This window comes from Panthera tigris, chromosome B4, assembly GCF_018350195.1.
Source record: "Panthera tigris isolate Pti1 chromosome B4, P.tigris_Pti1_mat1.1, whole genome shotgun sequence".
Taxonomy (NCBI): domain Eukaryota; kingdom Metazoa; phylum Chordata; class Mammalia; order Carnivora; family Felidae; genus Panthera; species Panthera tigris.
The window spans coordinates 120,399,424-120,426,299 of NC_056666.1; the positions used below are offsets into that span (position 1 = coordinate 120,399,424).

A 26,876-nucleotide genomic window follows, 5' to 3' on the forward strand; every position below is an offset into this window, starting at 1 on the left:
GGGCATCCCTGTTGTGTTCCTGATCTCAGGGAAAAAGCTCTCAGTTTTTCCCCATTGAGGATGATGTTAGCTGTGGGCTTTTTATAAATGGCTTTTATGATGTTTAAGTATGTTCCTTCTATCCCAACTTTCTCAAGGTTTTTATTAAGAAATCGTGCTGAATTTTGTCAAAGGCCTTTTCTGCATCGATTGACAGGATCATATGGTTCTTATCTTTTCTTTTATTAATGTGATGTATCACGTTGATTGATTTGCGAATGTTGAACCAGCCCTGCATCCCAGGAATGAATCCCACTTGATCATGGTGAATAATTCTTTTTATATGCCCTTGAATTCGATTTGCTAGTATCTTATTGAGAATTTTTGCATCCATATTCATCAGGGATATTGGCCTGTAGTTCTCTTTTTTTACTGGGTCTCTGTCTGGTTTAGGAATCAAAGTAATACTGGCTTCATAGAATGAGTCTGGAAGTTTTCCTTCCCTTTCTATTTCTTGGAATAGCTTGAGAAGGATAGGTATTATTTCTGCTTTAAACGTCTGGTAGAACTCCCCTGGGAAGCCATCTGGTCCTGGACTCTTATTTGTTGGGAGATTTTTGATAACCGATTCAGTTTCTTCACTGGTAATGGGTCTGTTCAAGCTTTCTATCCTCCTGATTGAGTTTTGGAAGAGTGTGGGTGTTTAGGAATTTGTCCATTTCTTCCAGGTTGTCCAATTTGTTGGCATATAATTTTTCATAGTATTCCCTGATAATTGTTTGTATCTCTGAGGGATTGGTTGTAATAATTCCATTTTCATTCATGATTTTACCTATTTGGGTCATCTCCCTGTTCTTTTTGAGAAGCCTGGCTAGAGGTTTGTCAATTTTGTTTATTTTTTCAAAAAACCAACTCTTGGTTTCGTTGATCTTCTCTACAGTTTTTTTAGATTCTATATTATTTATTTCTGCTCTGATCTTTATTATTTTCTTCTGCTGCTGGGTTTAGGCTGCCTTTGCTGTTCTTCTTCTATTTCCTTTAGGTGTGCTGTTAGATTTTGTATTGGGGATTTTTCTTGTTTCTTGAGATAGGCCTGGATTGCAATGTATTTTCCTCTCAGGACTGCCTTCGCTGCATCCCAAAGCATTTGGATTGTTGTATTTTCATTTTCGTTTGTTTCCATATATTTTTTTATTTCTTCTCTAATTGCCTGGTTGACCCACTCATTCTTTAGTAGGGTGTTCTTTAACCTCCATGCTTTTGGAGGTTTTCCAGACTTTATCCTGTGGTTGATTTCAAGCTTCATAGCATTGTGGTCTGAAAGTATGCATGGTATAATTTCAATTCTTGTATACTTATGAAGGGCTGTTTTGTGACCTAGTATATGATCTATCTTGGAGAATGTTCCATGTGCACTCGAGAAGAAAGTATATTCTGTTGCTTTGGGATGCAGAGTTCTAAATATATCTGTCAAGTCCATCTGATCCAATGTATCATTCAGGGCCCTTGTTTCTTTATTGACCGTGTGTCTAGATGATCTATCCATTTCTGTAAGTGGAGTGTTAAAGTCCCCTGCAATGACCACATTCTTATCAATAAGGTTGCTTATGTTTATGAGTAATTGTTTTATATATTTGGGGGCTCCCGTATTCGGCGCATAGACATTTATAACAGCTCTTCCTGATGGATAGACCCTGTAATTATTATAGAATGCCCTTCTTCTCTTGTTACAGCCTTTAATTTAAAGTCTAGTTTGTCTGATATAAGTATGGCTACCCCAGCTTTCTTTTGGCTTCCAGTAGCATGATAAATAGTTCTCCATCCCCTCACTCTCAATCTAAAGGTGTCGTCAGGTCTAAAATGAGTCTCTTGTAGACAGCAAATAGATGGGTCTTGTTTTTTTATCCATTCTGATACCCTATGTCTTTTGGTTGGTGCATTTAGTCCATTTACATTCAGTGTTATTATAGAAAGATATGCATTTAGAGTCATTGTGATATCCATAGGTTTCATGCTTGTAGCGATGTCTCTGGTACTTTGTCTCACAGGATTCCCCTTAGGATCTCTTGTAGGGCTGGTTTAGTGGTGACGAATTCCTTCAGTTGTTGTTTGTTTGGGAAGACCTTTATCTCTCCTTCTATTCTAAATGACAGACTTGCTGGAGAAAGGATTCTCGGCTGCATATTTTTTCTGTTTATCACATTGAAGATCTCCTGCCATGCCTTTCTGGCCTGCCAAGTTTCAAAAGAGAGATCAGTCACGAGTCTTATAGGTCTCCCTTTATATGTTAGGGCACGTTTATCCCTTGCTGCTTTCAGAATTTTCTCTTTATCCTTGTATTTTGCCAGTTTCACTATGATATGTCGTGCAGATCGATTCAAGTTACGTCTGAAGGGAGTTCTCTGTGCCTCTTGGATTTCCATGCCTTTTTCCTTCCCCAGTTCAGGGAAGTTCTCAGCTATTATTTCTTCAAATACACCTTCAGCACCTTTCCCTCTCTCTTCCTCCTCTGGGATACCAATTATGCATACATTATTTCTTTTTAGCGTATCACTTAGTTCTCTAATTTTCCCCTCATACTCCTGGATTTTTTTATCTCTCTTTTTCTCAGCTTCCTCTTTTTCCATAATTTTATCTTCTAGTTCACCTATTCTCTCCTCTGCCTCTTCAATCCGAGCCGTGGTCGTTTCCATTTTATTTTGCATGTCGTTTAAAGCGTTTTTCAGCTCCTCCTGACTGTTCCTTAGTCCCTTGATCTCTGTAGCAAGAGATTCTCTGCTGTTCTCTATACTGTTTTCAAGCCCAGTGATTAATTTTATGACTATTTTTCTAAATTCACTTTCTGTTATATTATTTAAATCCTTTTTGATCAGTTCATTAGCTGTTGTTATTTCCTGGAGATTCTTCTGAGGGGAATTCTTCCATTTGGTCATTTTGGATAGTCCCTGGAGTGGTGGGGACCTGCAGGGCACTTCCCCTGTGCTGTGGCGTATAACTGGAGTTGGTGGGCGGAGTCGCAGTCAGACCTGACGTCTGCCCCCTGCCCACCGCTGGGGCCACAGTCAGACTGGTGTGTGCCTTCTCTTCCCCTCTCCTAGGGGCGGGATTCACTGTGGGGTGGCGTGGCCTGTCTGGGCTACTTGCACACTGCCGGGCTTGTGGTGCTGGGGATCTGACGTATTAGCTGGGGTGGGTAGGCAAGGTGCATGGGGGCAGGAGGGGCAGGCTTAGCTCGCTTCTCCTTAGGTGATCCACTTCAGGAGGGGCCCTGTGGCAGCAGGAGGGAGTCAGACCCTCTGCCGGAGGGGTGGCTCCGCAGAAGCACAGAGTTGGGTGTTGTGCAGAGCAAGCAAGATCCCTGGCAGGAACCGGTTCCCTTTGGGATTTTGGCTGGGGGATGGGCGAGGGAGATGGCGCTGGCGAGTGCCTTTGTTCCCCGCCAAACTGAGCTCTGTCGTCCCGGGGCTCAGCAACTCTCCCTCCCTTTGTCCTCCAGCCTTCCCGCTTTCTGAGCAGAGCTTTAACTTATGACCTCCCAGATGCTAAGTCGCGCTTGCTGTCGGAACACAGTCCGTCAGGCCCCTCCGCTTTTGCCAGCCAGACTCGGGGGCTCTGCTTGGCTGGCAGGCTGCCCCTCCGCCCCAGCTCCCTCCCGCCAGTCCGTGGAGCGCGCACTGCCTCTCCGCCCTTCCTACCCTCTTCCGTGGGCCTCTCGTCTGCGCTTGGCTCCGGAGACTTCGTTCTGCTAGTCTTCTGGTGGTTTTCTGGGTTATTTAGGCAGGTGTAGGTGGAATCTAAGTGATGAGCAGGACGCGCGGTGAACCCAGCGTCCTCCTATGCCGCCATCTTCCGACGATCCTCCAAGAAATAATAACTTCTTAATCAAACATATAGTACTGAGTGCTATAGTAGTATAAGACAAAAGAGATATATTAACAATAAGCTAGCTTCAAAGGAGACAAAGAGGAAAATGTGAACTCCGATGTAGGGCAGCATATAACTGGAGACAAAGTACATTGGGCTCCCAGGGCTGTGAGTATTTAGACAAAGCGATTTAAATCATGGAATAGTAAGGGTATGGGATTTAAAAAAAAAAGGGGGGGGAGGTTATGAAATTGAAGCTTTTCCCTGAAGGAGACAACCTAATATTCAATTATATCATAGTTCATGGTAAGAAGTTCTTCCTCAGATGCAGATTCCTCAGATGCAGAAGCAGATTCTTCCCCAGATTCATTTTCACACAAAAACACAAAAGATTGGCAATTGTGCAAGCAACTAACTTCTTCTCATCCTCCCAAGTTCTAGAATGGAAGGGAGGAGAGGATTATTAGCCACAAAAGGGAATTCCTTGTTAGAGTTTCTCTCTCCTCCAGGCAGAGTTCAGCACGTACTGGGGGGAAGAAAGGTGGTGGAATATTTCTGACAGCCACTGGTTTGTCTTAGAAGTCAGTTCCTCTGGGTGAGAACCACAGATGCGTTGGTAGGTTTTGGTGAGAGTAGCAACAGCCAGGAAGACAGATTGGATATGTATCCTGTGGCCTTAGGCTTTTCAGAATGGTCCCCCATCAAGCCTCTCTGAGGCCACAGAATACAGTCCTGACTTTTAATGAAGAATAACCACATATTCAAGGACTGGCTGCTTTTTCTCTTCAAGACCAGAGGACACTCCAGAGACAAAAAAAGAGATAAAGTCTGTAGCCAGTGCCATTTGCTTGAGAGTCCAGAGGACCTAATAAAAGAATTGTCCCAGGGACCCCATGCAAAGACAAGATAATTTGGTAAGGCAGAACAAGTGTAGAGAAAATAGTTAACGTAACAGGCCTGCTTTAGAAAATCCTGCTCACCAGCTTGGCTCTTGGCCCTTGCCTCTGTAATTCTTAAGTACACAGCAAGGCGAGAGAGAGAGAGAGATCTACCAATTCTGTGTCCTGGGTGTCTCTGTAATATCCTTAGTTGCATTCATCCTCAAAGTTTGAGTGTGTGTGTGTGTGTGTGTGTGTGTGTGTGTGTGTGTGTGTGTGTCTCCTATCATTTAGCTTATGACTTCCAAGGCAGCAAGATTATGCCTTGATTAATTTTCTCTCCTGTCATTGTATAATGCTCAATAATTGATTTTGGCAGATAATTTTTAACTGAATTGAGTAGAAAGTTACTTTGGCTGAATGAGGATAACCTCCAGATTTCCCTGGGTGGAAAGGCCAGCTACCCCACACCTCGTTGAAAAAGGTTCTTAGAATTTGCACACTTTTTCCTTTAATGTGACAACCAAGAAATAGTTTGGAGAAAAAGGGTAAAAGAGCTTCTTTGATTATAACAGCAAAATACATTTTACATAGCTATTGTGGTGAGGACGATTTGGCAGACAAGAAATCACTGCCAGTCAAATCCATGTGAACTGCTAAGTTTTATTTTTGCTTTTATGCCCCCTACCTGCTCCTCACTTTTAAAAATAAATACTCTTGTCACTAAGAGAGATGCTGGTAACCTAGTTTTCTGTATTCTTGTATACCAGGAGCTTTGTCATTCTAATAAGTCTGTTCTGCCTCAACTTGGAAATCAGCTTAATATAATTCTAAATGAAATAGCTAATTTTTCATTATGTTTGACACAAACGTAGTAATTCTCAGAAGTGGTCCTTGTTAAATGGGGGTTAGCTAGAAATTCTGATATTCAAGGATGCTTACACAAACAACTGTCATTCTCTGCAATGACTTCATTATTCGGTGACAGTTAACAGCATTGTTTTATTCAAAAACGTCTTTGTCTTTCTCTGCTTGTTCCAGCAACAGTTTTCCTGGAGTTTTGGAAAAGAAGGCGAGCAGTAATTGCTTATGACTGGGATTTGATAGACTGGGAAGAAGAGGAGGTTTGTATTATTTACCTCAGAATTTTTCAAAAAGCCAATCAACAAACACACAGTCCCCCTGAGTATATCACTCTATGCTGACAGAAGTCAGGTTTCTTCACAAAGCATTTCAATACCTGTCTTTGCAAAAAACTTCAGGTAGTATAAAAACTAGCAGAATTTAAAAGAAAAAAAAGACACGGTGCCTGGATGCCTGAGTTGGTTAACCATCTGACTCGTAGTTTTGGCTCAGGTCATGATCTCACAGTTTGTGAGTTCAAGCCCTGCATCGGGCTCCAAGCGGACAGCATGGAGCCTGCTTGGGATTCTTTCTCTCTTCCTCTCTCTCTCTCTCTCTGCCCCTCCCCCCTCACTTTCAAAATAAATAAATAAACTGACAGAAAGAAAGAAAGAAAGAAAGAAAGAAAGAAAGAAAGAAAGAAAGAAAGAAAGAAAAAACATTTTGATTGCAAAGCATCACTTGTAGGTAGAGACATCAGAATAATTAGTAGTAAGATTTGTTTAGTTTTCTTAAACAGTATCCATTTTCTTTACTTCAGCGGAGAGTATTAGTTTTACAACTCTAGGCACATGGAAGCAACCCTCATAAGAGAACTCCAAGGAAATGTTTCTCTGAGCTCTCCAGAGCCCTGCACAGTGCTCAGAGCTGCACAGACTCAGAAGTATGACCTCAAGTTGGTGAACACTGAGCAGAAACCACTCCTCAAGAGGCCTCATTGGTAGAAGCGGCTAAATGCCTCTTATTCTAGCCTTTCATGCTCAGATTGCTGTGCAGAAAAGCCCCAGCTTGCTACATGACTTCATGGATAACCCAGGGTAACCATTTGCTGGGGCTGCCATAACAAAGTACCACACACTGAGTGGCTTAAACAACAGAAATTTAGGTGCTCACATTTCTGGAAGCTAGAAGTCTGAAATCAAAGCATTGGCAGAGTTGATTTCTTCTGAGGGCTGTGGGGGAGGGATCTGTTGCAAGCTCCTCTCCTTGGCTTGTAGATGGCCATGTACTCCCTATGTCTTCACATAGTCCTCTCTCTGTGCATGTCTGTGTCTAAAAATTTTTTTTATAAAGAACCAGTCCTATTGGATTAAGGGGCCACTCTTCACTTGACCTTAATTACCTCCGTAAGAACTCTGTCCAAATACAGTCACAATCGGAGGTACTGCAAATTATGGCTTCAACAAATGAATTTGCAGGGGTTGGGAGCAGAGACACAATTTAGCCCATAAAACCCAGAGACACAGGTCTGGCTCAGTGATTGGCCTCAGCCTCTGGATAATTAACTGGATAACAGTGACTCTTAGATGACACGGCCTTATAAACTCAGAGTTTCCCAAAGAAGCAGAAGATTCTAGGTCTGTTCTGTTTATATCCTCAAGTGTAACTGCCTAAAATAAGTAAAAGAAGGCAGAACCTATTTATCATTGTATCTCCCCGTCCTTCCCCATTACCTGCCCCTGAGTAAAGGCCAGCCTTGGGCTTATTCTGCAGCAGGAGCAAGGCTGCCCTTCCTCCTACACAGGCAGGCTACTGCCAAACTCTGCCCAGTATCCATAACCACTCTTCAGTCAGCTCCTTCTTCACTTTCTGTCTCTCCCTCCATCGGAGTCTTGAGCATTTCTTTCTGGATTAACTCAATCTCCATTTTATCAGACTTGCCACTCATTTTCCCTCCTCTTGCAAGACATTCAAATAGAACAGGTACTTAATTAACTGGAACCACTTCAGGATACCCTCTTGCTGATTTCCTGTTTCTAATCCCATAATTGCTTTTTAGTCAGAAGCTTTTCACATTAGATGGGTCTCAACTAAATAAAACATAGCCTCAGCTTGATTTCGAATTAGAGTTGCCTTGATTTTAGCTGGATTTGAAAGATGTTTACCTGCTATTCAATACCAATTAATACATTTAAAATCTACTGATTAAAGGTGAATGACTCTTATAGGAGCTTATTAAAAGATAGATTCACCATGTTTTGGGCTGCCTCAATTGAAAAAAAAAAATTTTAAGATTTTTAAGTAATCTCTATACCCAATGTGGGGCTCAAACTTACAACACCGAGTTCAAGAGTTGCATGATCCACCAAACTGAGCCAGCCAGGAGCCCCCCCCCCAAAAAATGTTTTTGTAATTGTAGGAGGAAACTAAAAATTATATTGCCATTATAACTCACAACATGGATTGTGGACACTTTGGTGTTAAGAAATTTTCTTTGTCCTGTGTCTGTCTCATTCCCTGGTAATAAAAGTAAAAGCTTAATAGTTATTTCATACTACTAGGGACAAAGAGAAATGGTCCCTTTTCTCATTCTGTTTGTTTCTTCTAGCACAGCTTAATATGATAACAGAGGCACTTAACTATTAGTCTAAATTATACTGCCTTGGGGAACCTGGGTAGCTCAGTCAGTTAAGCTTCCAGCTCTTAATCTTAGCTCAGGTCCTGATCTCATGGTTCATGAGATTGAGCCCCCATGGAGCCTGCTTGGGATTCTTTCTCTTCCTCTCTCTCTGCCCCTCCCCTACTCACATGCACACTGTCTCTCTCAAATAAACTTTAAAAAAATAAAATAAATTACACTGCCTTGATGATAATAAGTCTAGATCATCATCCTTTAGATTTTCTTCAAGTGGCCAATTTCCAAACATTTAAACCTGGGTCTCTGAGCTCACCTCACTGATTGATTAGTGTGGTAGCTGTTGATTCAGTTTTACAGTAGAATAAAAAAGTTTTTTATTGTGTGCATATCTCTCCATTGCATAAAAATATGTCTGTTTGTTCTTTAGGAAGAAATACGGCCCCAGTTTGAAGCCAAGTACTCCAAGAAAGAGCGGATGAATCCCATTTCAGGAAAGCCAGAACCCTATCAGGCATTTGCAGATAAATGCAGCCGACTTATCGTTTCTGCATCTGGGATATTTTTTATGGTTCGAAATTTTTCTACAAAACTCTTTGTTTCATAAAGTACAAACCTATAGCGTGGTAACAGCAATAATCATAGCAGGCCTTTGCATAATTCCACAAAACATTTTTACACATTCTTGCTGTGTAATACAGCGACTCCGTGAGGTGGTTGGAGATGGTACTGCTGTCCCCAAGTCACAGATGGAGCAACTGAGACTCCAGAAGGTGAAGGGCTTGTTCGGAGTCAGCCAGTAAATAACCCAGGGCTCCAGTTCTTTCTGCTCGCCTCCCTATTCCATGCCGAAAGGAAGTAAATTTGAGATAGGACCTGCAGCAGTGTTGGTCAGGCTTTTTGCTTGTCGTTCCTGCGTAAGAAATACATTATCTGTCATGACCCAGTATATTCTGTGCCAGTAGATGTATAGAACTAGAGTAACTGAAACAATGCTCACCTTTGCAATATGCAGTGAACACTGATTTTTCGTTTGTTTTACTATGGTCTTTTTTTTAAATACCAGCTATAACCCCCTAAAATTGATTTCCAGATTCACTAATGGTTCTGTCAATTTGAAAAACACTAACTTGAACCTGCATTGTTGACTTTTCCTAAAAAGAAGTCATTCAGTAATCAGCTTCGACCCTGTTAATTACTGAACAAAACTTACTCATATTTTCCGAAATGTCATTTTAGAACAGTAAGGGGTTATTAGGATTCTCCTCTCCTCTTTTCAAATAGTAAGTGTGTAAGTAAGTATCATAGATCATTATATCAGGAAGAACAAGGTGACAGCAAATCTAGACACTTGACCCCCTTTTAGCCGGAAATAAACTGGGAAGATGAAAGGGTAGGCAGCATGCCCAGGAATCTCTTGGCTCAGACCAAGATTCAGATCCATACCTTTCTACAGACACTGCTCTGTAAGCAGTTGTGCCTGCCTTGCCTTCCATAAGCAAAGTCATATTTACCGTCTTGTTTTTTAAGTTTCTTATAAGATCTATAGATGTAGAGTAAGGACTCAGACCTGACTTCTGACTGACTGGGTCCAACAAGCTCTCCATTCCACCACATTGCCATCCTTGTCTGAAAATCAGTGTAGATTTCACCTATCTTCCCATCCATAGCTCGAGGATTAAGATGTGGGCAGTTGTTGTTGTATTTTGGCCAGTTGCAGCTAGAGTTCATGCCCAAGCTTTTAGAGCATGTCACCTATAGGAAGCCAAAATAAGTTTTAGTAAAACAGAGGAATGCTTTTATAAAGAAAGCAGTCTGTAACTCAGCAACGTCCATCCTGAGGCCCAGCTTAAAGTAGATTAAGGTCTTTAATATATAGAATCACCTAATGAAAGACAAAAAACTTTTTGGAATCTCAGATTCCCAGTAGATAGAAGACATGTCATATTCTTCTCAAATACAATGAAATCTTCAGAGAAAGATTCCTCATTTCAGTGTTTATAAATGATTAATAAAAGATTATGTACCTATCACGTAGTTGGTGTATTCAGCAACAAATAGCTGAACACTTACTGTGCACCTGTAATTAAGTTAAGGTGCCATGGAAACCGTGGTATGCAAAACAGATGCCATACCTGCCCTAATGGAAATTACAGTGGTTCCCCCCGCCACCCCTTTATCTGCAGTTTTGCTTTCTAGGGTTTTAGTTACCTACAGTCAACCCCAGGCCAGAAGCAGATAATCCTTCTCCTGACATATCTTCAAAAGGTCAATAGTAGCCTAACAGTATGTTATAATGCCTACACATTCACCTCACTTCATCTCATCACACAGGCATTTTATCATCTCACATCTCATCACACAGGCATTTTATCATCTCACATCATCACAAGAAGAGTACAATACAATAAGATATTTTGAGGGAGAGCAACATTTATATAGCCTTTATTACAGTATATTATTATTTTATCATTAGTTACTGTTAATCTCTTACTGTGCCTAATTTGTGAATTAAACTTTCTCATAGGTATGTGTGTATAGGAAAAAACATAATATATACAGGATTCCATACTGTCTGAAGTATCAAGCATTCACTGGGGGTCTTGGAACTATCCCCCACAGACAAGGGGGGGTGGATAGTGTACTTTCTAAGTGGTGGAAACTGACAATAATCAAACGGACAAACTATTAGAAATTATAAATAGGCTACTAAAAGAAGAGTATAGGCACCATGTAACAATTACAAAAAAGTCTGGAGGGCATGAAAAGCTTTAGTTATGAAGTGGTTCTTGAGCTGAGGTGTGAATAATGAGTAGGTGTTAACTAGGTTGCTTGTGTGTGTGCACATATGTGTGTTTGGCAGGGGAAGGGGGTGGGTCAGCATTTTAGGCAAAGGAAATGGTCTTGAAGAATAAGGGTGCTTAGCCCATTTGAAACAATGAGAGAGGTTCTGGAGTCCCTAGACAGAAAGGAAAATGGCCTTCAAGGAGGTGGAGAAAGTCTTGCAGGCCACCATACAGACTTTGCTTTTATTCTAAGAGTGAAAGAAACCAATAGATTTACGTAGAAGAGTGACATCATAAGATTTCCATAATAAATATGCTCAATCTGATATTCTGCTAATGTTACTCCATAGCTTACACAGTTTATCAGCTTTCAAGCACTATGATTTTTCTATTTGAATAACAAAGAAAATACAGGCAAGAGAAAGTAATAATCACAATAAAAAGCAAGCATTTTGTTGTGGTTGCTTGAGTCAGTATCACCATTGTTTTATAACCTTTTCTCATTTTCCAGGGGTGGGATTTTACAGTGGTGGGAACCCTTTTCCTGAGACATTCTACCGAGGTGCTCACGGGGTCTCTATCTTCTTGCCAGATCTGCGTGGTGATCGCGGCCGTGTTCGGGATCGTCATTTACCGGGTGGTGACGGTCAGCACTTTTGCTGCCTTTAAGTGGGCGTTAATCAGGAATAACTCTCAGGTTGCAACAACAGGGACTGCCGTGTGCATCAACTTCTGCATCATTATGCTGCTGAATGTGGTAAGTGAGCTGCACGGTAACTAGCCCAATGGTTAAAATATGTGGCCTGCAGTTTTCTGCTGCTGCTAAAAGGGACCCAGCTTCAGAGGGGCTAGCCTGTCACATTGTGCTGATGGCTGGACAGCAAACTGCCTGGCATGCGGAGGATTGAGAAGGATTGAGTCAAATCTAGGCTCCAGGATTTTTTAGTGTAAGATTAGCCAAGGCACTTGCTCTCTCTGAATCTTAGTTCCCTTCTTTACCCAATAAGATAACACTGTGTATATACGCCTTGGGGAAACTTAAAGAAAGAAGATACTTTAAAGGCCCAGCTTAGAATCTGTAACATAGCTCAGAAGTGTTGGTTCCCATTTCCTTTTGATTCTGAATGATAGAAAAGTGTTCAGTTTCCAAAGCATTCCTTGGAATAGCCCTGCAAGGGGATGGCACATGTAACTTGTGTTAATTTCATGCTTTTTTCAGTTCTGTATTTCATCCCAGATGTCTCCCTTAAACCCCAAATTTATACATCCAACTGTCTGCTCCATTATCCTCCCCAAACCCCCTATCCTCCCTCCAGAATCAGCCCCTCCACAATCTCCCCCATGTAGCTGCTCAGGCTGAAAACCTTCAGCATTACCCTTGATTCCTCTGTTTCTCTCACTGCTTCCAGAATTTGATCGCTTTTCACACATTTCCAAGTCCCACCTTGGTCCAAGACCCCAATATCTCCCTCTTGGGCTATTGCAGTGCCTTCCTAACTGGTCTTCCCGGCTGCTAGGTCTGCTCCTTCAGTTAGACTCATCACAGCAGCTGGAGTGAGCTTCTTACCTGTAAGCCAGCTCCTGTCACTGCTCTGTTCACCATGTCTGATGGCTTTCCTCTTGCTCAGAATAAAAGTTCACATCTTCATGTGGCCTCCAGGACTCTTCTTCTGGCCCCAGTGACATCTCTGACCTTGTCTTCTCCCTACTCACCCTGCTTCTCCTGTTCCATTTGTTCCCTGGATGTGCCAGGCATGCTCTCACCCTAGGCTTTTTATTTGCTCTTATCTCTGCCTGGAATATTCTTCCCTATGGGGTCTGCATGACTTACTCCCTCACCTGCTTCAGGTATTTGTTCCAATGTCACTCTTCTAATATAAGGCTTCCATGGTCACTCAGTTTTAGAATTATAACCACTCCTGCTTCTGACAATTTCCTATCTCCTTACCTGCTCTGTTTTTCTCTGTGGTGCTTATCACCACATAATATGCTTTTTAAAACTTATTTTATTATCTGTCTTCTCTATTAGAATGTAGGCCTATGGGGGCAGACACTTTTGTCTATTTTTTTTTTACTGTTTTTATCTTCCAGTGCCTGGATCAGGGCCTGGCACATAGTAGGTTCTCAGTAAATTGTTGTTGTTATTTGCAGAATGAATAATATTATTTGCTGACATTGTTAGATTTGAAGTCAACCTATACATAAAAATCCTGACATTAGAGATTTGTGGCAGGGGGTGAATAAGTTAATGTATTTGGAGTGCCAAGCACAGTGTTAGGCATGGAGTAGCTGTTCAATTAATTATGGTGCCCTCCCCCTTAATTGTATTGCATCTTAAATCTGGGCCATAATGCTGAAATGCTCTCATCATTAAAAAAGGGTTTTCCAAAGGCCAAGCAATTTAATACTGTTGCCAATATTGTTTAATCTGCTTGGATTGTAGTTTCTAGTTCTTTAAACAATTCTAAATTCTATAACCAATATACTCAGAGTGATCCCTAAGAGAATTCAACCCACCCAATATTGAAAAACTTCACTTATGATTCTTAAGTGAATTAGTAATCACTGAGCTAATAAAATGTAGGTGATTTAGTATTATTACTGCTACTAATATTACTATTATTATTGTTATTAATAACAGGAACTTGGAGATTGAGAATAGATATGTGGTACCCCCTGGCACTCCCTCCTCTAGGACTTAGCTGGTCTCCAAGTTAATTGTGGAACATACACATTGTGAAGGGGAGTGATTCATAGTGAAATTAAACAAACAGCCAGGGCAGTGAAAGATTCTATGTCTAGGTAGTTTGCAATGACTTAAAGCTCTCTTTTCTCTAATGTCTTATTAAAATTTAATTTGTACATCTTAATAAATTCCTGTATACATGTAATGAGTCTATAAATACATGGTTGCTCATACATTTTGAGCAGATACCAATGTTGTCAGTGTAACACTTTGTTTAACTAGAAATCAGTTACCCTGCAATCTCTACTTCATGAGACACACCAAGAAAAGAGGAAGTAAACAAAAAATAAAGGAGGGAGCATAGGGGGTAGGAAAACTATATAGTTGTGGACATTGCAAAGCACCTACTATGTGCTGGGAGCTAGACTACTAGGCATTTATATGTTTTATCTAACAAGCACGTCAGAGTCACTGAAATGGATGATGTAGAGTCTACACACTAAAGGTAATATGTATTTTTATAATGCCTTTAAGGTATATTTTCATTTATTTTAGGTACATGTGAACACCTTTGATGTTCTGATTTCTCACCAAGATCAAACTGGAAAAACAGAAGTTTACTAAGGCAAGAATTCTGACAAGAGCAGGAAATGACAACCCATAGCAAGGGGAAGGAAGGAAAATTTTAAAAATATATATGTAAAAACTCTCAAAGCAGCAGCATCCAAGACCCTTTTGTGTAGGAAGCAATTGCCTTACTCTCCTCAGCCATCTCTGATGACGTCCCCATCTGAGCACACACATTTACAGTCCTATCTTATTCCCTGAAGCCTTGCACATTCCATTATGAAGGCAACCAAGTGTGTAATATAGTTTGGAAAGATTTTCACCAGAATATCAAAAAACAAATTAAAAAGTAAGTCCTTAAGAAGCAAATATCATTTAAAGGATAGATGACAGACTAATAACTATAACGTAGCTTTGACCAGTTCAGAATTCAACTATCTACTGGCTTCTGAAATTATTCGACTTAAGATAGTTTCATGCACATTTTCATATGCATTTTTATGGCTACGTAAGTTATTTTCGACTACTTAAAATTTTGGCCATACTTGTCTTGCAAAAAAGAAATCATTTAGTCATGAATCATTACTACTTTACATTAATTGAATATAAAAATCTTGAGAGCTAGATTGGCTTTTATCTTATGTTCATTACAGCCTCTAATTTTTAAATAATATTGTTATAGATCACATACCCTGTTTCTGACTTTATGCTAGAGTTCTCCAACCCTAACTGAAGAAGCAGATGTATAAGGGATGTCTAATTTCTAGATTTTATGATATGTATTTACTTCTTACTGTGTAAGTGGCAGTTATTAGTTTTCATTTTATTTCTTCTTGAAAAATAAATACTTGAAAGATAGAGTAGGATGGGTTTTCTTGCTCCTTGTCATACTGTTTCACTCTCATTCTGTTTCTATTGTGACCAAAGAACATCTTAATATGGTTGCAAACAAAAGATGTCAATTAGAATATATCCCAGGAGGAGACTAAAAGTTATTGCCATCCTTTTTACTCAGGCATACCAATATGAATCAGATGTTTCATTATACTCTAAACAGTGAAAACCACAATGTCTTGTTCCAAAATGAAGTAAACCATAAAACATGGCTTGCATCAGAACATGCCCACCTACATTGATCAGGTGGACAAGATCAAATTAGAAGCACTCACAGTTTCTTTTGGAAATATACTTAAGGTCAGAAAGCTTTCTGTCAGTTACAGATTTTAACTTTCCCAATTTGTGGCATCCAGTTTGAGAAGAGATTTTCTACTGCTTTTATCAGAACAAATCATCCATTATTTCTATCTCAACTGCCTAATGAGAAGCCAGACCTTTTCCAGAAACCACTCATCTGAAGGTCTCTTGCTAGTCACCACACCCTCTGCTTATGTGCCCTTTCCAGCTGCATCCTGTTCAAAACCTCAGTGTCCATCCCCTTGCATCTGTGAACATTTTATAAATGTTTTATAAATGTTCATAGAGACCATGGATCCCTACTGTGTCCCCATACACTTTGCCTTATTTTTCACAAGGTTAATATTAATCATATTTTGACTCCTGCATTGTTCTTTCTCTAAGTTCCTTTTTTTTTTTCAGTGTCCAAACCAAAATAATGTTGGCATGTCACCAGCATCAAGACCTTTGAGACAGGAGTGCAAAGTGCAGCACTTGAACAAACATTAAAGATACAAATGATAAACTAGATAATCAAAAATTGTATTTTGAGGGGTGCCTGGGTGGCTCAGTCAGTTAATCATCCAACTCTTCATTTGGGCTAAGGTCATGATCTTGCAGTTTATGAGATCAAGCCCTGCATCAGCCTCTGCGCTGACAGTGTGGAACCTGCTTGGGATATTCTCTCTCTCTGTCTCTCTCTCTGTCTCTCTCTCTGTCTCTCTGCCCCTCCCTGCTCGCTCTTGCCCTCTCTTCCTCTCTCTTTCAAAATCAACAAATAAACTTTTTTTTTCAAATTGTATTTTGAGAAAGGTTGTCTCACCAGTCAAATCTAATTTTCCTTGAAAATTACATAATTAACTTTAATGATAAAATGTGTTAACAGTAAAATGTATTTTATTAAAAAACACCTGTACTAATCTGTGGTTAACCAGTATTTTTAAGATAAAATTAAAATGTATGACTACACCACAGGATTTCTTATGAAAAACTGTACCAATCTCTTTTAACACTGGATTCCAAGAGTCTGAAGTTTCTATACACAAATTTGATACTATGGCCATATTAATTATCTTACTATAGCAAAGCATAGTCATTGCTGAAAGTTTAGAATCATACAGTCAGTATTTTATCTATTTCTGTAGTCAAAATCCCGAATAAGGGAATTGAGAAGCTTGAAGGACCTTAAGATCAATGAGTCCAATACCCATTCTCAACCACATAAAATGAAAACAATGGTTTGAAGAAGAGATAAGGTAATATGCCCAAGCCCTACAGCTTGCTAGCTGGTAAAGTTATAATTCCAGCCAGGGGAATTTTAACCAGTGCATTTTCACCATTTCAGTCTAAATAGGATCTTAATTTTCATGTTGTTCAAATATATTTCACTAGTTTTCTGAAATTTCCATTTTATCATCTTTCATCTTAGAGAAGGCACTTTTTCTTTTTCTCAATTTATACCCTCTCTGGGGATGCAAACCTGGGTTTGCCCTGAACTGTACCCTGCACTTTTATAAATCATGTACACACACACACACACATACACACACACACACACACACACCACACACACCACACACACCACACACACACACTATCCCTTCCCTCTTAGGACCCTCTATTTACCAAACAGCTGGGTAAGTGAAGGATGCATCCAATCCACTAATGGAAAAGCAGAGTATAAGCTTAGGAGTTCCCAGTAAGGTTTCATCACTTTAGTATTTATTAACGCTCTAATCTAGAAAATACAGCAGTCCATAAACAGTGAGATTACAGAATTTTTTATATTTTTTAAGTTTATCTATTTATTTTGAGAGAGAGAGAGAGAGCACACGCAGAGGAAGGGCAGAGAGACAGGGAGAGAGAGAGAATCCCAAACAGACTCCATGCTATCAGCACAGAAACCGATGGGGGACTCAAACTCACAAGCCTTGAGATCATGACCTGAGCCAACACCAAGAGTCAGATGCTTAACCAACTGAGCCACCCAGGTGCCCTGAGATTATAGAATCTTACCATCAGAATCCGTCTTAGAGATCCTAAGGTCCAAGAATGTTGTGATTTGCCCGCCATCACATAGCAAGCTGGTCATCAGTGGCAGCTAGTCTTGTTGCCACAGAATTATTCACTCTAACATAAGAAGTGAAATTTTAAAAATAGTAAAATGGGACCTTGTGCATTTCTTTCTTGCCCAGAAAGGACACAATGTTTGTTTACAGTGTTTTCATTGTTCAAGTAATGGGCGGTTAATGAAATTATTTTCACTCATGACTTGATTACCTATTTCCTTTATAATTACATATTTTGTAGCATCTAGGGTCTTTTTGTTAAATGTATGAAATTTGTTTTACAGCTCTATGAAAAAGTTGCACTTCTTCTGACGAATTTAGGTAAGTGAGACCCTTCTTATTTCATGGTACAGTACTGTAGTCTGGAAAGCATCCTTTCAAAGATTCGTTTATGAAATACTGCTGAAAAGAAATATTCTTTTTATTTCAAATTGCATACAATAAGTTCTTTGCTTTCAATGGAACATTTTAAGTATGTCTAGCAATTGAGGGATCTTTTCTGTCTAAAGCTTTAAAGCTTGTCATAAATATTATCTATCATGAGGTAATGTAATTTTAGACAGGTTTTCTCTTAATGCACAAAAAATATAGCGTCACAAAAGTACATGTGAATAAAGTGCCCAGAATCATTTAGAAAATTGTTCACTTGCTATTGCGTACAATTTTCATTTAAATAAAAATGTATCAAGTTTTTCATAGTATATATAAAACCACAGCAAGGTTAGCTGTTTTGGAGACTGGGAGCCTTCTACCAGGAATGTAGGTAGGTGGCCTAACCACTACTGATGTTTGTAGAAATAACACTCACCTGGACAAGTCACCTTTAAGAACATGTCTCTGACTCCATAAAGCATTAGAACAATCTGGAAGCCTACTATATACTGTGCATTTTCCATGTTTTCAAGGTATAAAAATTGTCCCAATTTTGTTAATGAAACATCAGTCATTTTACTGTATACAATTTCAGAAAATTACATGCTCCCACAAGTAACCTATTTTAGCACATTCCCATATATAGCTTGTCCAGAGGGGGGAAAAATCACAAAAGTGCTTTCATTTATAATAATTATAATACAAGATGCCATGTATCGAGCTTTTCTATGTACCAGGTACAGGGGTAGGCACGTGGTATATCTCCTTTAATGTCGTTGAAACCTCCATCCTTACTTCTCCTTCCCCAAAAAGATAGAAAGAGGTTCATATCCACAGAAGAGGTAACTGCATTGGCAGATTGTGTCCAATGGCACCTTGATCCAGGCTGGCAAAGATGCCGAGGTGATACAGTCCTGGTCCATCTGTGGTCGAGATACCTGGGAACCCATCCAGCTGGCAAACAATGTGGGACACCTTCCTAGGTTACCAGTAGTTCAGTAGCAGAAGTGAAACAAAGCCAAAACCCTTTTATTATCTTTTTAAAAAAATTTTTTAATGTTTATTTATTTTTGAGAGAGAGACAGCATGAATGGGGGAGGGGCAGAGAGAGAGGGAGACACAGAATTCAAAGCCGGCTCCAAGCTCTGAGATGTCAGCACTGAGCCTGATGCAGGGCTTGAACTCATGAGCTGTGAGATCACTACCTGAGCCAAAGTCAGTCGCTTAACCAACTGAGCCACCCAGGCACCCTTATCTTTTTAATGTGATTTATTGTCAAATTGACTAACATACAGTGTGTAAAGTGCGCTCTTGGTTTTTGGGGTAGATTCCCATGGTTCATCACTTACATACAACACCCAGCGCTCATCCCAACAAGCGCCCTCCTCAATGCCCATCACTCGCTTTCCCCTCTCCCCCACCCCCGCATCAATCCTGTATTTTCTTCCCTCATCAGCAGTACAACCTTGTTAAATTATATTCTCCCCTCCCTTCTCAGATATGCTCCAGCAAGCATTTTGAATTATAATTAGTGGAAAAGGAACTGATGGGGTGAAATGGTAAAGAGCAATAGAAGCTCAGGGAATGTGGAAACAGAAAAAGTACTATTGTATTAAATACATTTTCCTTGACATTGTTTGGGATGAGGTTGAAGCTCTGAGGGAAGGATAGGTGCATTTGACATGAGATGTCAAGTTGGAAGTTTGATTTATACTTTGATTCATATCAGTGTCCAAAGAGCATTTGCTTTATGGAAGTCAAAATATAAAGAGATGAGAACTGGCACATGACTGAGGTCAGGATATTATAAGATGCAGATGGTGATATACAGTAAAAGCTCTAAAAATGAGGTCGTCTCCTTTTTATTTGTCCACGGGAATGAAAAATGATGGATGAGGGTGACAGGCAAAGAAGTCAGATACTCAGCATTCTGGGAGGGGGGGGTCTGACTCCCTCTTGCCCAACAGCACCTGACATTTCACCAGAATATATATTGAGAACAAGGAATTATTAGGAGCTGGAAGAGAAACTGACCCCACACAGACCCTACCTCACAGGGGGAAACTAAGAGCAATGGAAAGACTCCTGCAGGGTGCCAGGCCTGGGAATGAGGCCCCTTAAGCCTGGCTGCCTCTACTCCAGGCTCTCTGGGCATCCTGTCACAGCAGAACAAACTGGATATTCCATCGCTTCAGATGTGTCAGTAGCTGCTTTCCACCACAACCTGGATGGGACTGGTCTGCAAGCTTAAGGCTCGATCCCCTGGGTGGTCCATTCCATCACATACCATCTACAGGCACTGTGGTCTCCTGCAGCTTCCTTAGAACACCTCTGCTCCTGTGTGTATAGGGAGCAGGGCAGAGGGAGTTGAGAAGGGGTCAAATGCAGCCTCTGAAATTCTACTCCCCTTTTGTCCACAGAACAGCCTCGCACAGAATCTGAGTGGGAGAACAGCTTCACCCTGAAAATGTTTCTTTTTCAGTTTGTCAATCTGAACAGCTCCACGTTTTACATCGCATTCTTCCTTGGAAGGTAAGAACCTGATCTCTCCACGCTTTTGGAGGCCAGGACAGAGCGTGCAGAGGTCGCTGACCAGGGTGACAGAGAAGCACCTCCTTTAGAGTGATTTTTACAAAGGCTAAAAAGAGAAGATCAGCCTCCTCCTTTCCCTTCCTATTCTCCTCGTGGGGAATGGTCGCTCCACTCAAGTGTTACCTGTGCACCTTTTCTCAGTGTAAGGTACACAGAGGAGAAGCATTTGCACAAGTGAAGGATGAATTTAAAACTTGTGGGCTCCATCCACACCTGAATCAGGACCCTGGGTCTCACACCAATGCAAGCAGGTGGTATAATGGGGACAGTGATCTGCAGTGTATCCTGGATGCCGGCCTTCACAGAAGAGGGAAAGGCATCCAGACAGGAAAGGGGCTGACATAGGACTCCAGAGGAGAGTAGGCAACTTCCGAATCCAGCAGTTATGAGGATTTGGAAAGGCTCCTGTGTGGAGAAGTCCTGTCCTATGGATTCCATTGCTCCAGGAAGTGTTTCCCAGGAGATGAGAACCAGAGGAGGGTGGAGCATTGGGTTTTGCTGGGATGGATGCAGCAGCCTCTCCTCGGTTTCGAGCTATTTCAGCATGCAATTCTAGTGAATTGTGAAATGCAAATAGTGAAGCTGGTTATTTTTTTAAATTAAACTTTCATTCAAAAAGATCAGAATGTGTTTCAATCCAACATGCTGTTACACAGGCCAGAGCACTTGATACTTAGCAGAAAATGTTCAAAGTCACAGCAAGCAACAAGAGCTGGCCTCTGTGGTTAGCAGCCAGGCAGTCCAGAAGGGATATATCCCCCGGAGAATTCCAGAAGCTGCGGTTTTGACAGCTCTGGAGAGTTTCCTAATTCTCTCAGACCTGATTGTACCCCTAATTTTCACTGGAGGATAGGCTACCCTGAACATAATAGTCACCGAAAGCTTAGACCTACAGGATGCTAATGGTCTGTTTTTCTGTGTGTTAAAGATTTACAGGACACCCAGGTGCCTACTTGAGGCTGATAAACAGATGGAGACTAGAAGAGGTCTGTATTCTTCCCTATCTCCTTGTTTGCTACAGACTTCTATTAAACAGCCTAGGGCCACTTTGTGCAGATTAGAAACCAGACACTCTTTCTTCCTCTCCATTGATTCTGGAATTTCTGTGTTTGCTTACCTCGCAGTGCCACCCTAGTGGATGCCTTATTGATCTCTGTATGCAAATGGGTATTATAATGGTGCTAAAGCAGACCTGGAATAATTTCATGGAACTTGGCTACCCGTAAGTACCTTAGACATGTGTAGTAGAGATGCAGCATTGCTCATTATTGGCTTTTCTAGGCGTGGCAAGTAAGATAAGCAATGCAGACTCAGCAGCTACACCAGGGCGTGTACCTGGAGCTAAGCGTTCATGCTCAGTTATTCAAAGACGGTCATAAAAGTAATAAACATTAGCTCTTTAGGAAGATTTAGCATAAGAAGTATGAATGATAGTGAATATTCTTTTAAAAAGTCTCTGTGGGGCCCTAAATATTGAACACTTGCTTGGAAGTTTCTTTAAATGATGCCTCTGACCCTCATACCATAGCACTGCAAGGCTCTCACTAGTTAAGACACATTAACTAGAGCTCTGCTCTCCCATGCCCATGATAAATCAGGAATTAATTTTTTTTAACTATCTTAAATTCAAACTCTACAGAAAAGGAACTTATGGGGAAAAAAAGTTTAGAGATGCAGAAAAGAAACTGGAGTATTTCTAAGTCAACATATCCTAACCAGCAAAAATATGTTCACCTGGTGATAAGAGTTTATGTTGATGACAATAGGCAAAAAACATGCATCACTTTTATAAGGATAACTGAATTCTGCTGTGTTTGCTCAGCTCTGGTCAGTTAAGTTTTAAAGGAACATGAATCAGCAACTTCTCTTTCTGCTTTTTTTTTTTTTATGTTTATTTTTGAGAGAGAAAGAAAGAGTGCAAGCAGGGGAGGGGCAGAGAGAGGGGACAGAGAATCTGAAGCAGGCTCAGAGCTATTGTCAGCACAGAGTCCGACATGGGGCTCAAACTCACAATCTGTGAGATCGTGACCTGATCCAAAATCAAGAGTCGTACAGTTAACTGACTGAGCCACCCAGGAGCCCCTCTCTTTCTGCTTTAATTCCTTCCACACCTACTGGTTTTCATGGCAGCTTGGTGTCTCCATAGAGAACTCCAGGTTTCAGGGAGGACCATTCAACCAGAACAATTAGCTAGAACTTGGATCGCTTTGAAAAAGTCCCCTCTTAGCTCTTTGTCGGAGCCAATGCCAGTAGTTTTCGATTCTTAGAATTCTTTTTAAAAAACATATTCCAAGTGCTTGATGTTTTCTATAAAACTTTTTTAAATGCATAAAGTTTAAAAATTAACAGCATTGTATGCTTCTTTAAAGTATAAACCATAATTTATCAAAATGTCAGAGACATCAAGGGAACTATATTTTTTTTAATTTTTTTTAACATTTATTTGTTTTTGAGAGACAGAGAGAACAAGCAGGGGAGGGGCAGAGAGAGAGGGAGACACAGAATCTGAAGCAGGCTCTAGGCTCTGAGCTGTCAGCACAGAGCCTGATGCAGGGCTCAAACCCACATACTGTGAGATCATGACCTGAGCTGAAGTCAGTTATTTAACCGACCGAGCCACCTAGGTGCCCCCAAGGGAACTATATTTTATCTTCTAGTATTATGGACATAGAGCAAAATTGTGGAATAGGTCATTGGTCTTCGATACCCCCTCTCATTTTTTCCTTTATTTCACATTTTGTTTCTGGTTGGGTTTTTGTTTGTTTGCTGGGTTGGTTGGTTTTGTTTTTGGGGGGTTTTGGGGGGCATTTCTACTCTTGGATACCCTTCAATTTTTCCTTGTCCCCTACAGCACACAGATCTGACCCCCCACCCATTTCCTTAACCCCGTTCCATATCATAAGATGCACTCCTGAACATTACTAAGGATTAATGTGCTAACCTCACCAGTATAGGATGCATTTTACTGGGAATCAGAGCCCCTGTCTCAAGATCAAGCTAAAAGCAGGCAAGTCCAACTGTGGAACTGTATGCAGACTTCAGTGTGCCAAAAAGAGGAAGCATTTAGTGGGTTTGCAGATCTTCCAGGACCTCCTCAGAATATGCAGATCAGCACCCACATGGTTAAGATTGCTCATGGGTCCTGAGTTAAGTCAGCTAAGCCACACCTTCCTCTACTCCAAGGTCAGGGTATTGCCTTCGTGCCAGAGGATCAGTTTATAGATGCTCTCTGTCCTCTATCCAGCCCTCCAAGGCAACACTAAACATGAAACAATTTCATGAATATTTAAAATAAGTTCATCAGACATTCTGTTCACTTGCAAGTACAAATGCATGAAGTATAGCCTCCATTGTTATTTTCTTCCTAATCCAAGGTTTTTATGTCCTTGGCAGCCTATCCTAAAAAGTTTTAAATGATGGTTCCATATTTGAATTCTGTCTTATTACTTATGTCTTACGAACAGCCATATATTTTTTTAAAGGAACTTATCTTGTCGTGCAGGTTAATTCAGAATTGGTGGACCAGAAGGAAAGTACGACAAGAACGTGGACCTGAAAGAAAAATAAGTTTCCCACAGTGGGAAAAGGACTACAACCTTCAGCCCATGAACGCCTATGGACTCTTCGATGAATACTTAGAAATGAGTATGGAAATACCCTATTTTATCCTATTAACTCTAAATTCAAACTCTAGATCTCAAGCTATAATTCAGCTAGACATGCACCCATTATCACTGAGGCCAGAAGCATGTGGGGATTCTTAAGTTAAGTGCTTCAGAGGAGAGTTTCTTGCTTTAAGAAGTTCAGTCCATAGAGATGGTGCCAAAAGCCAGGTTGCTTCAAACTCCTCATGATATTGCGTCCTGTCCCTTATAATCAATCACCAGAAAACAAGAATGGGTTGGAAAATTTGGTGGGCCAAAGAAAAAGGAGTTATCATTCATGGCATGATTGATTCTCTCATTTAGCAGACATGTATTGAGCCATGTTATGTCCAGACAGACTGTATGCTTGGCACTAGAACTACAAGAAGGAATAAGGCATAGTCCCAGCTCTCAAAGAACTTATGTGGGGGTAAAGTCAGAGATATAAAAATAAGTGCAGTAAAGTATAATAGATGCTGCAGGATGCATCAGGGGAGGCTTAGAGGGAGCCGCCATTTCGCTTGGAGATGATGGCAGGAAGCCAGGAATGCTTAAACTATGCAACTTACATTTAAGGAATTAGATTTCTCTATTATTCAAACCCAAGTTATTTATCTTAGCATGTTATTTAAGAGCATGGGCTATGGAAACAGATTGCCTGGGTTTAAATCCCAGCCCTATCACTTATTAACTATGAAATCTTGGGTAATAACAATCTCTGTCTCAATTTGCTCACCTCTAAAGTGGGGATAATAATGAGTGTAACCACTTCATAAGGTCTTTGTGTGGATTAAATGAGTTAATGAATGGAAAGGGTTTAGAACAATGACTGGCTCATAGTATACACTTGGTACATGTTATCTGTATCATTGTTATTATTTTCCTGTTCTTATCTCCCAGGGGAGAAAAGCTAACAAAATCTCTTAGCAGATATATTGAGTGTGTATAGGTTTGTTTGTTTTTTTCAATTATGCTCTGTAACATGGGGGTAAAAGTGAGGGTATGGATGGACAAGAAGCATTACTTCTGAAAGGAGTTCTTTCTGGGAAAAATCTGAAAATTAAAGGAATAGCAGAATTGATGCTTAACGTTTTTTAGATTGCTTATGTCTTAAGCATCTACTGATGTTTTTGGAGTTTCAATTATAGAAGGGCAGAATGATATAACTCAGAGAAGAAATCAATGTGGGCATTAATAATAAAACTTAATAAAGGGAATTCATTAAGAGAACTAACCCCTCTGAGGTCTCTTAATGGACTCTTCTCCCATAAAGAAGGAAATGAACAATAATGTTGGTATATTGAGTGCTTGAAAAGAAGCTTTTATGTGGCTGGAATTAGTACAGTTCCAAGTACTGCAGTATCTGTAACAAGAAACAAATCTTGGAAGCATTGCAAGCAGACCAGAGAATCCTAACTGCTTCCTTCTATTCTCATCATTTTATTTTCTTAATGACTTCCCTGCTTTGTTTTATATATTTTTAAATGTGTTCATTAAAGTATAACAGATAATGCAAAAACTATACAAGTAAGTGTACAGATCCATAAATTTTTACAAATTTTCCCATCTGTGTAAGTAAGAGTTTGACAGACTACTAGCCCTCAGGCCAAATTGAGCCCACTGCCTATTTTTGTAAATAAAGTTTTATTGGTACATAGCAATATCCATTTAGTTACATATTATCTATAGTTCATTTTGCACAACAGTAGAATTGAGTAGTTGTGACACTGTATAGCCCAGCCCATCAAGTCTGAAATATTTACTGACTCCTTAAAGAAAATGTTTGCCATTCTGTGTGGTAGATCAAGAAGCAGAATATTATCATTATCAAAGAAGGCTCCTTTGTTTTCTTTCCAAGTCATAACACCCTCACTAACTACTTTTCTGGTTTTTAATGCCATAGATTAATTGTAGCTTTTTTAAATTTCCATGTGAATGAAATTATACAATACATACTGTTCTTTCATTCAACATCATGTTTATAAGATTCTTCTATGTTGCTACAGGTAGTAAAATTTTATTTTTGTTACCATATAGTATTCTTAGAATGTATACCTGAAGCAAAATTATGAAGCAGGTGGAATTTCTCTTTGATACTCACCTCCATCTTTAGGCATATGTGGGGATTTTTTTTGCATTTCTACTCCCAGATAGTCCCCAATTTTCTCTTCTGTTCCCCTAAATCACATAGACCCCCACCACCCCCAACTTTCAACCCTTTCCCATATCATAAAATTTACTTTATGAGTATGAAACTTCATGAGCACTGCTAAGGATAAACATGCTAGATAAATGCTTTCTAATAGGAATCAAAGCCTCTGTCAAGCTTGAATCAAAAAAAAAAAAAAAGTCAAATTTACTTGTGGAAATGCAGATGTCACTGTGCCAATAGATGAACTATTTTGTGAGTCTGCAGATCTTCTAGGCTCCTGGAAATAAATAGGAATATACCAATATTTATCCATTCTACTGGGGATAGATATTTGGGATATTTCCAGGTTTGAGCTCTTACAAATAATACTGCTGTGAACGTTTTGTACCTGTGCTTTGGTTAACATATGTACATATTTCTGAAGGGAATATATGTAGGAGTGGAGTTACTGGGCCATAAGATAGGCACCTGTTGATCTTCAGCAAACACTGAGTTTTTAAAACTAAGTTGTACCAATTTACAACTTAGCAGTCTTAGAGTATTAGTTATTCCACACACTCACTAAAACTTGTTAGTCCTTGCAAATATTAGCCTCTCTGGTTGGTATGTAGTAGTATGTCATGGTTTTAATTTGAA

General features: G+C 40.1%; 1 protein-coding gene across 2 annotated transcripts in view; it reads left to right on the top strand.

Moving 5' to 3' along the window:
- The window catches only part of ANO4 (anoctamin 4), a 395,457-nt gene that overhangs the window by 331,292 nt on the left and 37,289 nt on the right, over positions 1-26,876 (top strand). For both annotated transcript variants that reach the window (XM_042993008.1, XM_042993009.1), the window contains 8 exons: positions 5,763-5,845; positions 8,630-8,770; positions 11,578-11,742; positions 17,765-17,801; positions 20,273-20,384; positions 21,373-21,430; positions 21,569-21,666; positions 23,947-24,089. In XM_042993008.1, the coding sequence (XP_042848942.1) occupies positions 5,763-5,845; positions 8,630-8,770; positions 11,578-11,742; positions 17,765-17,801; positions 20,273-20,384; positions 21,373-21,430; positions 21,569-21,666; positions 23,947-24,089 (837 nt within the window). The remainder of the gene's footprint in view (positions 1-5,762; positions 5,846-8,629; positions 8,771-11,577; positions 11,743-17,764; positions 17,802-20,272; positions 20,385-21,372; positions 21,431-21,568; positions 21,667-23,946; positions 24,090-26,876) is intronic.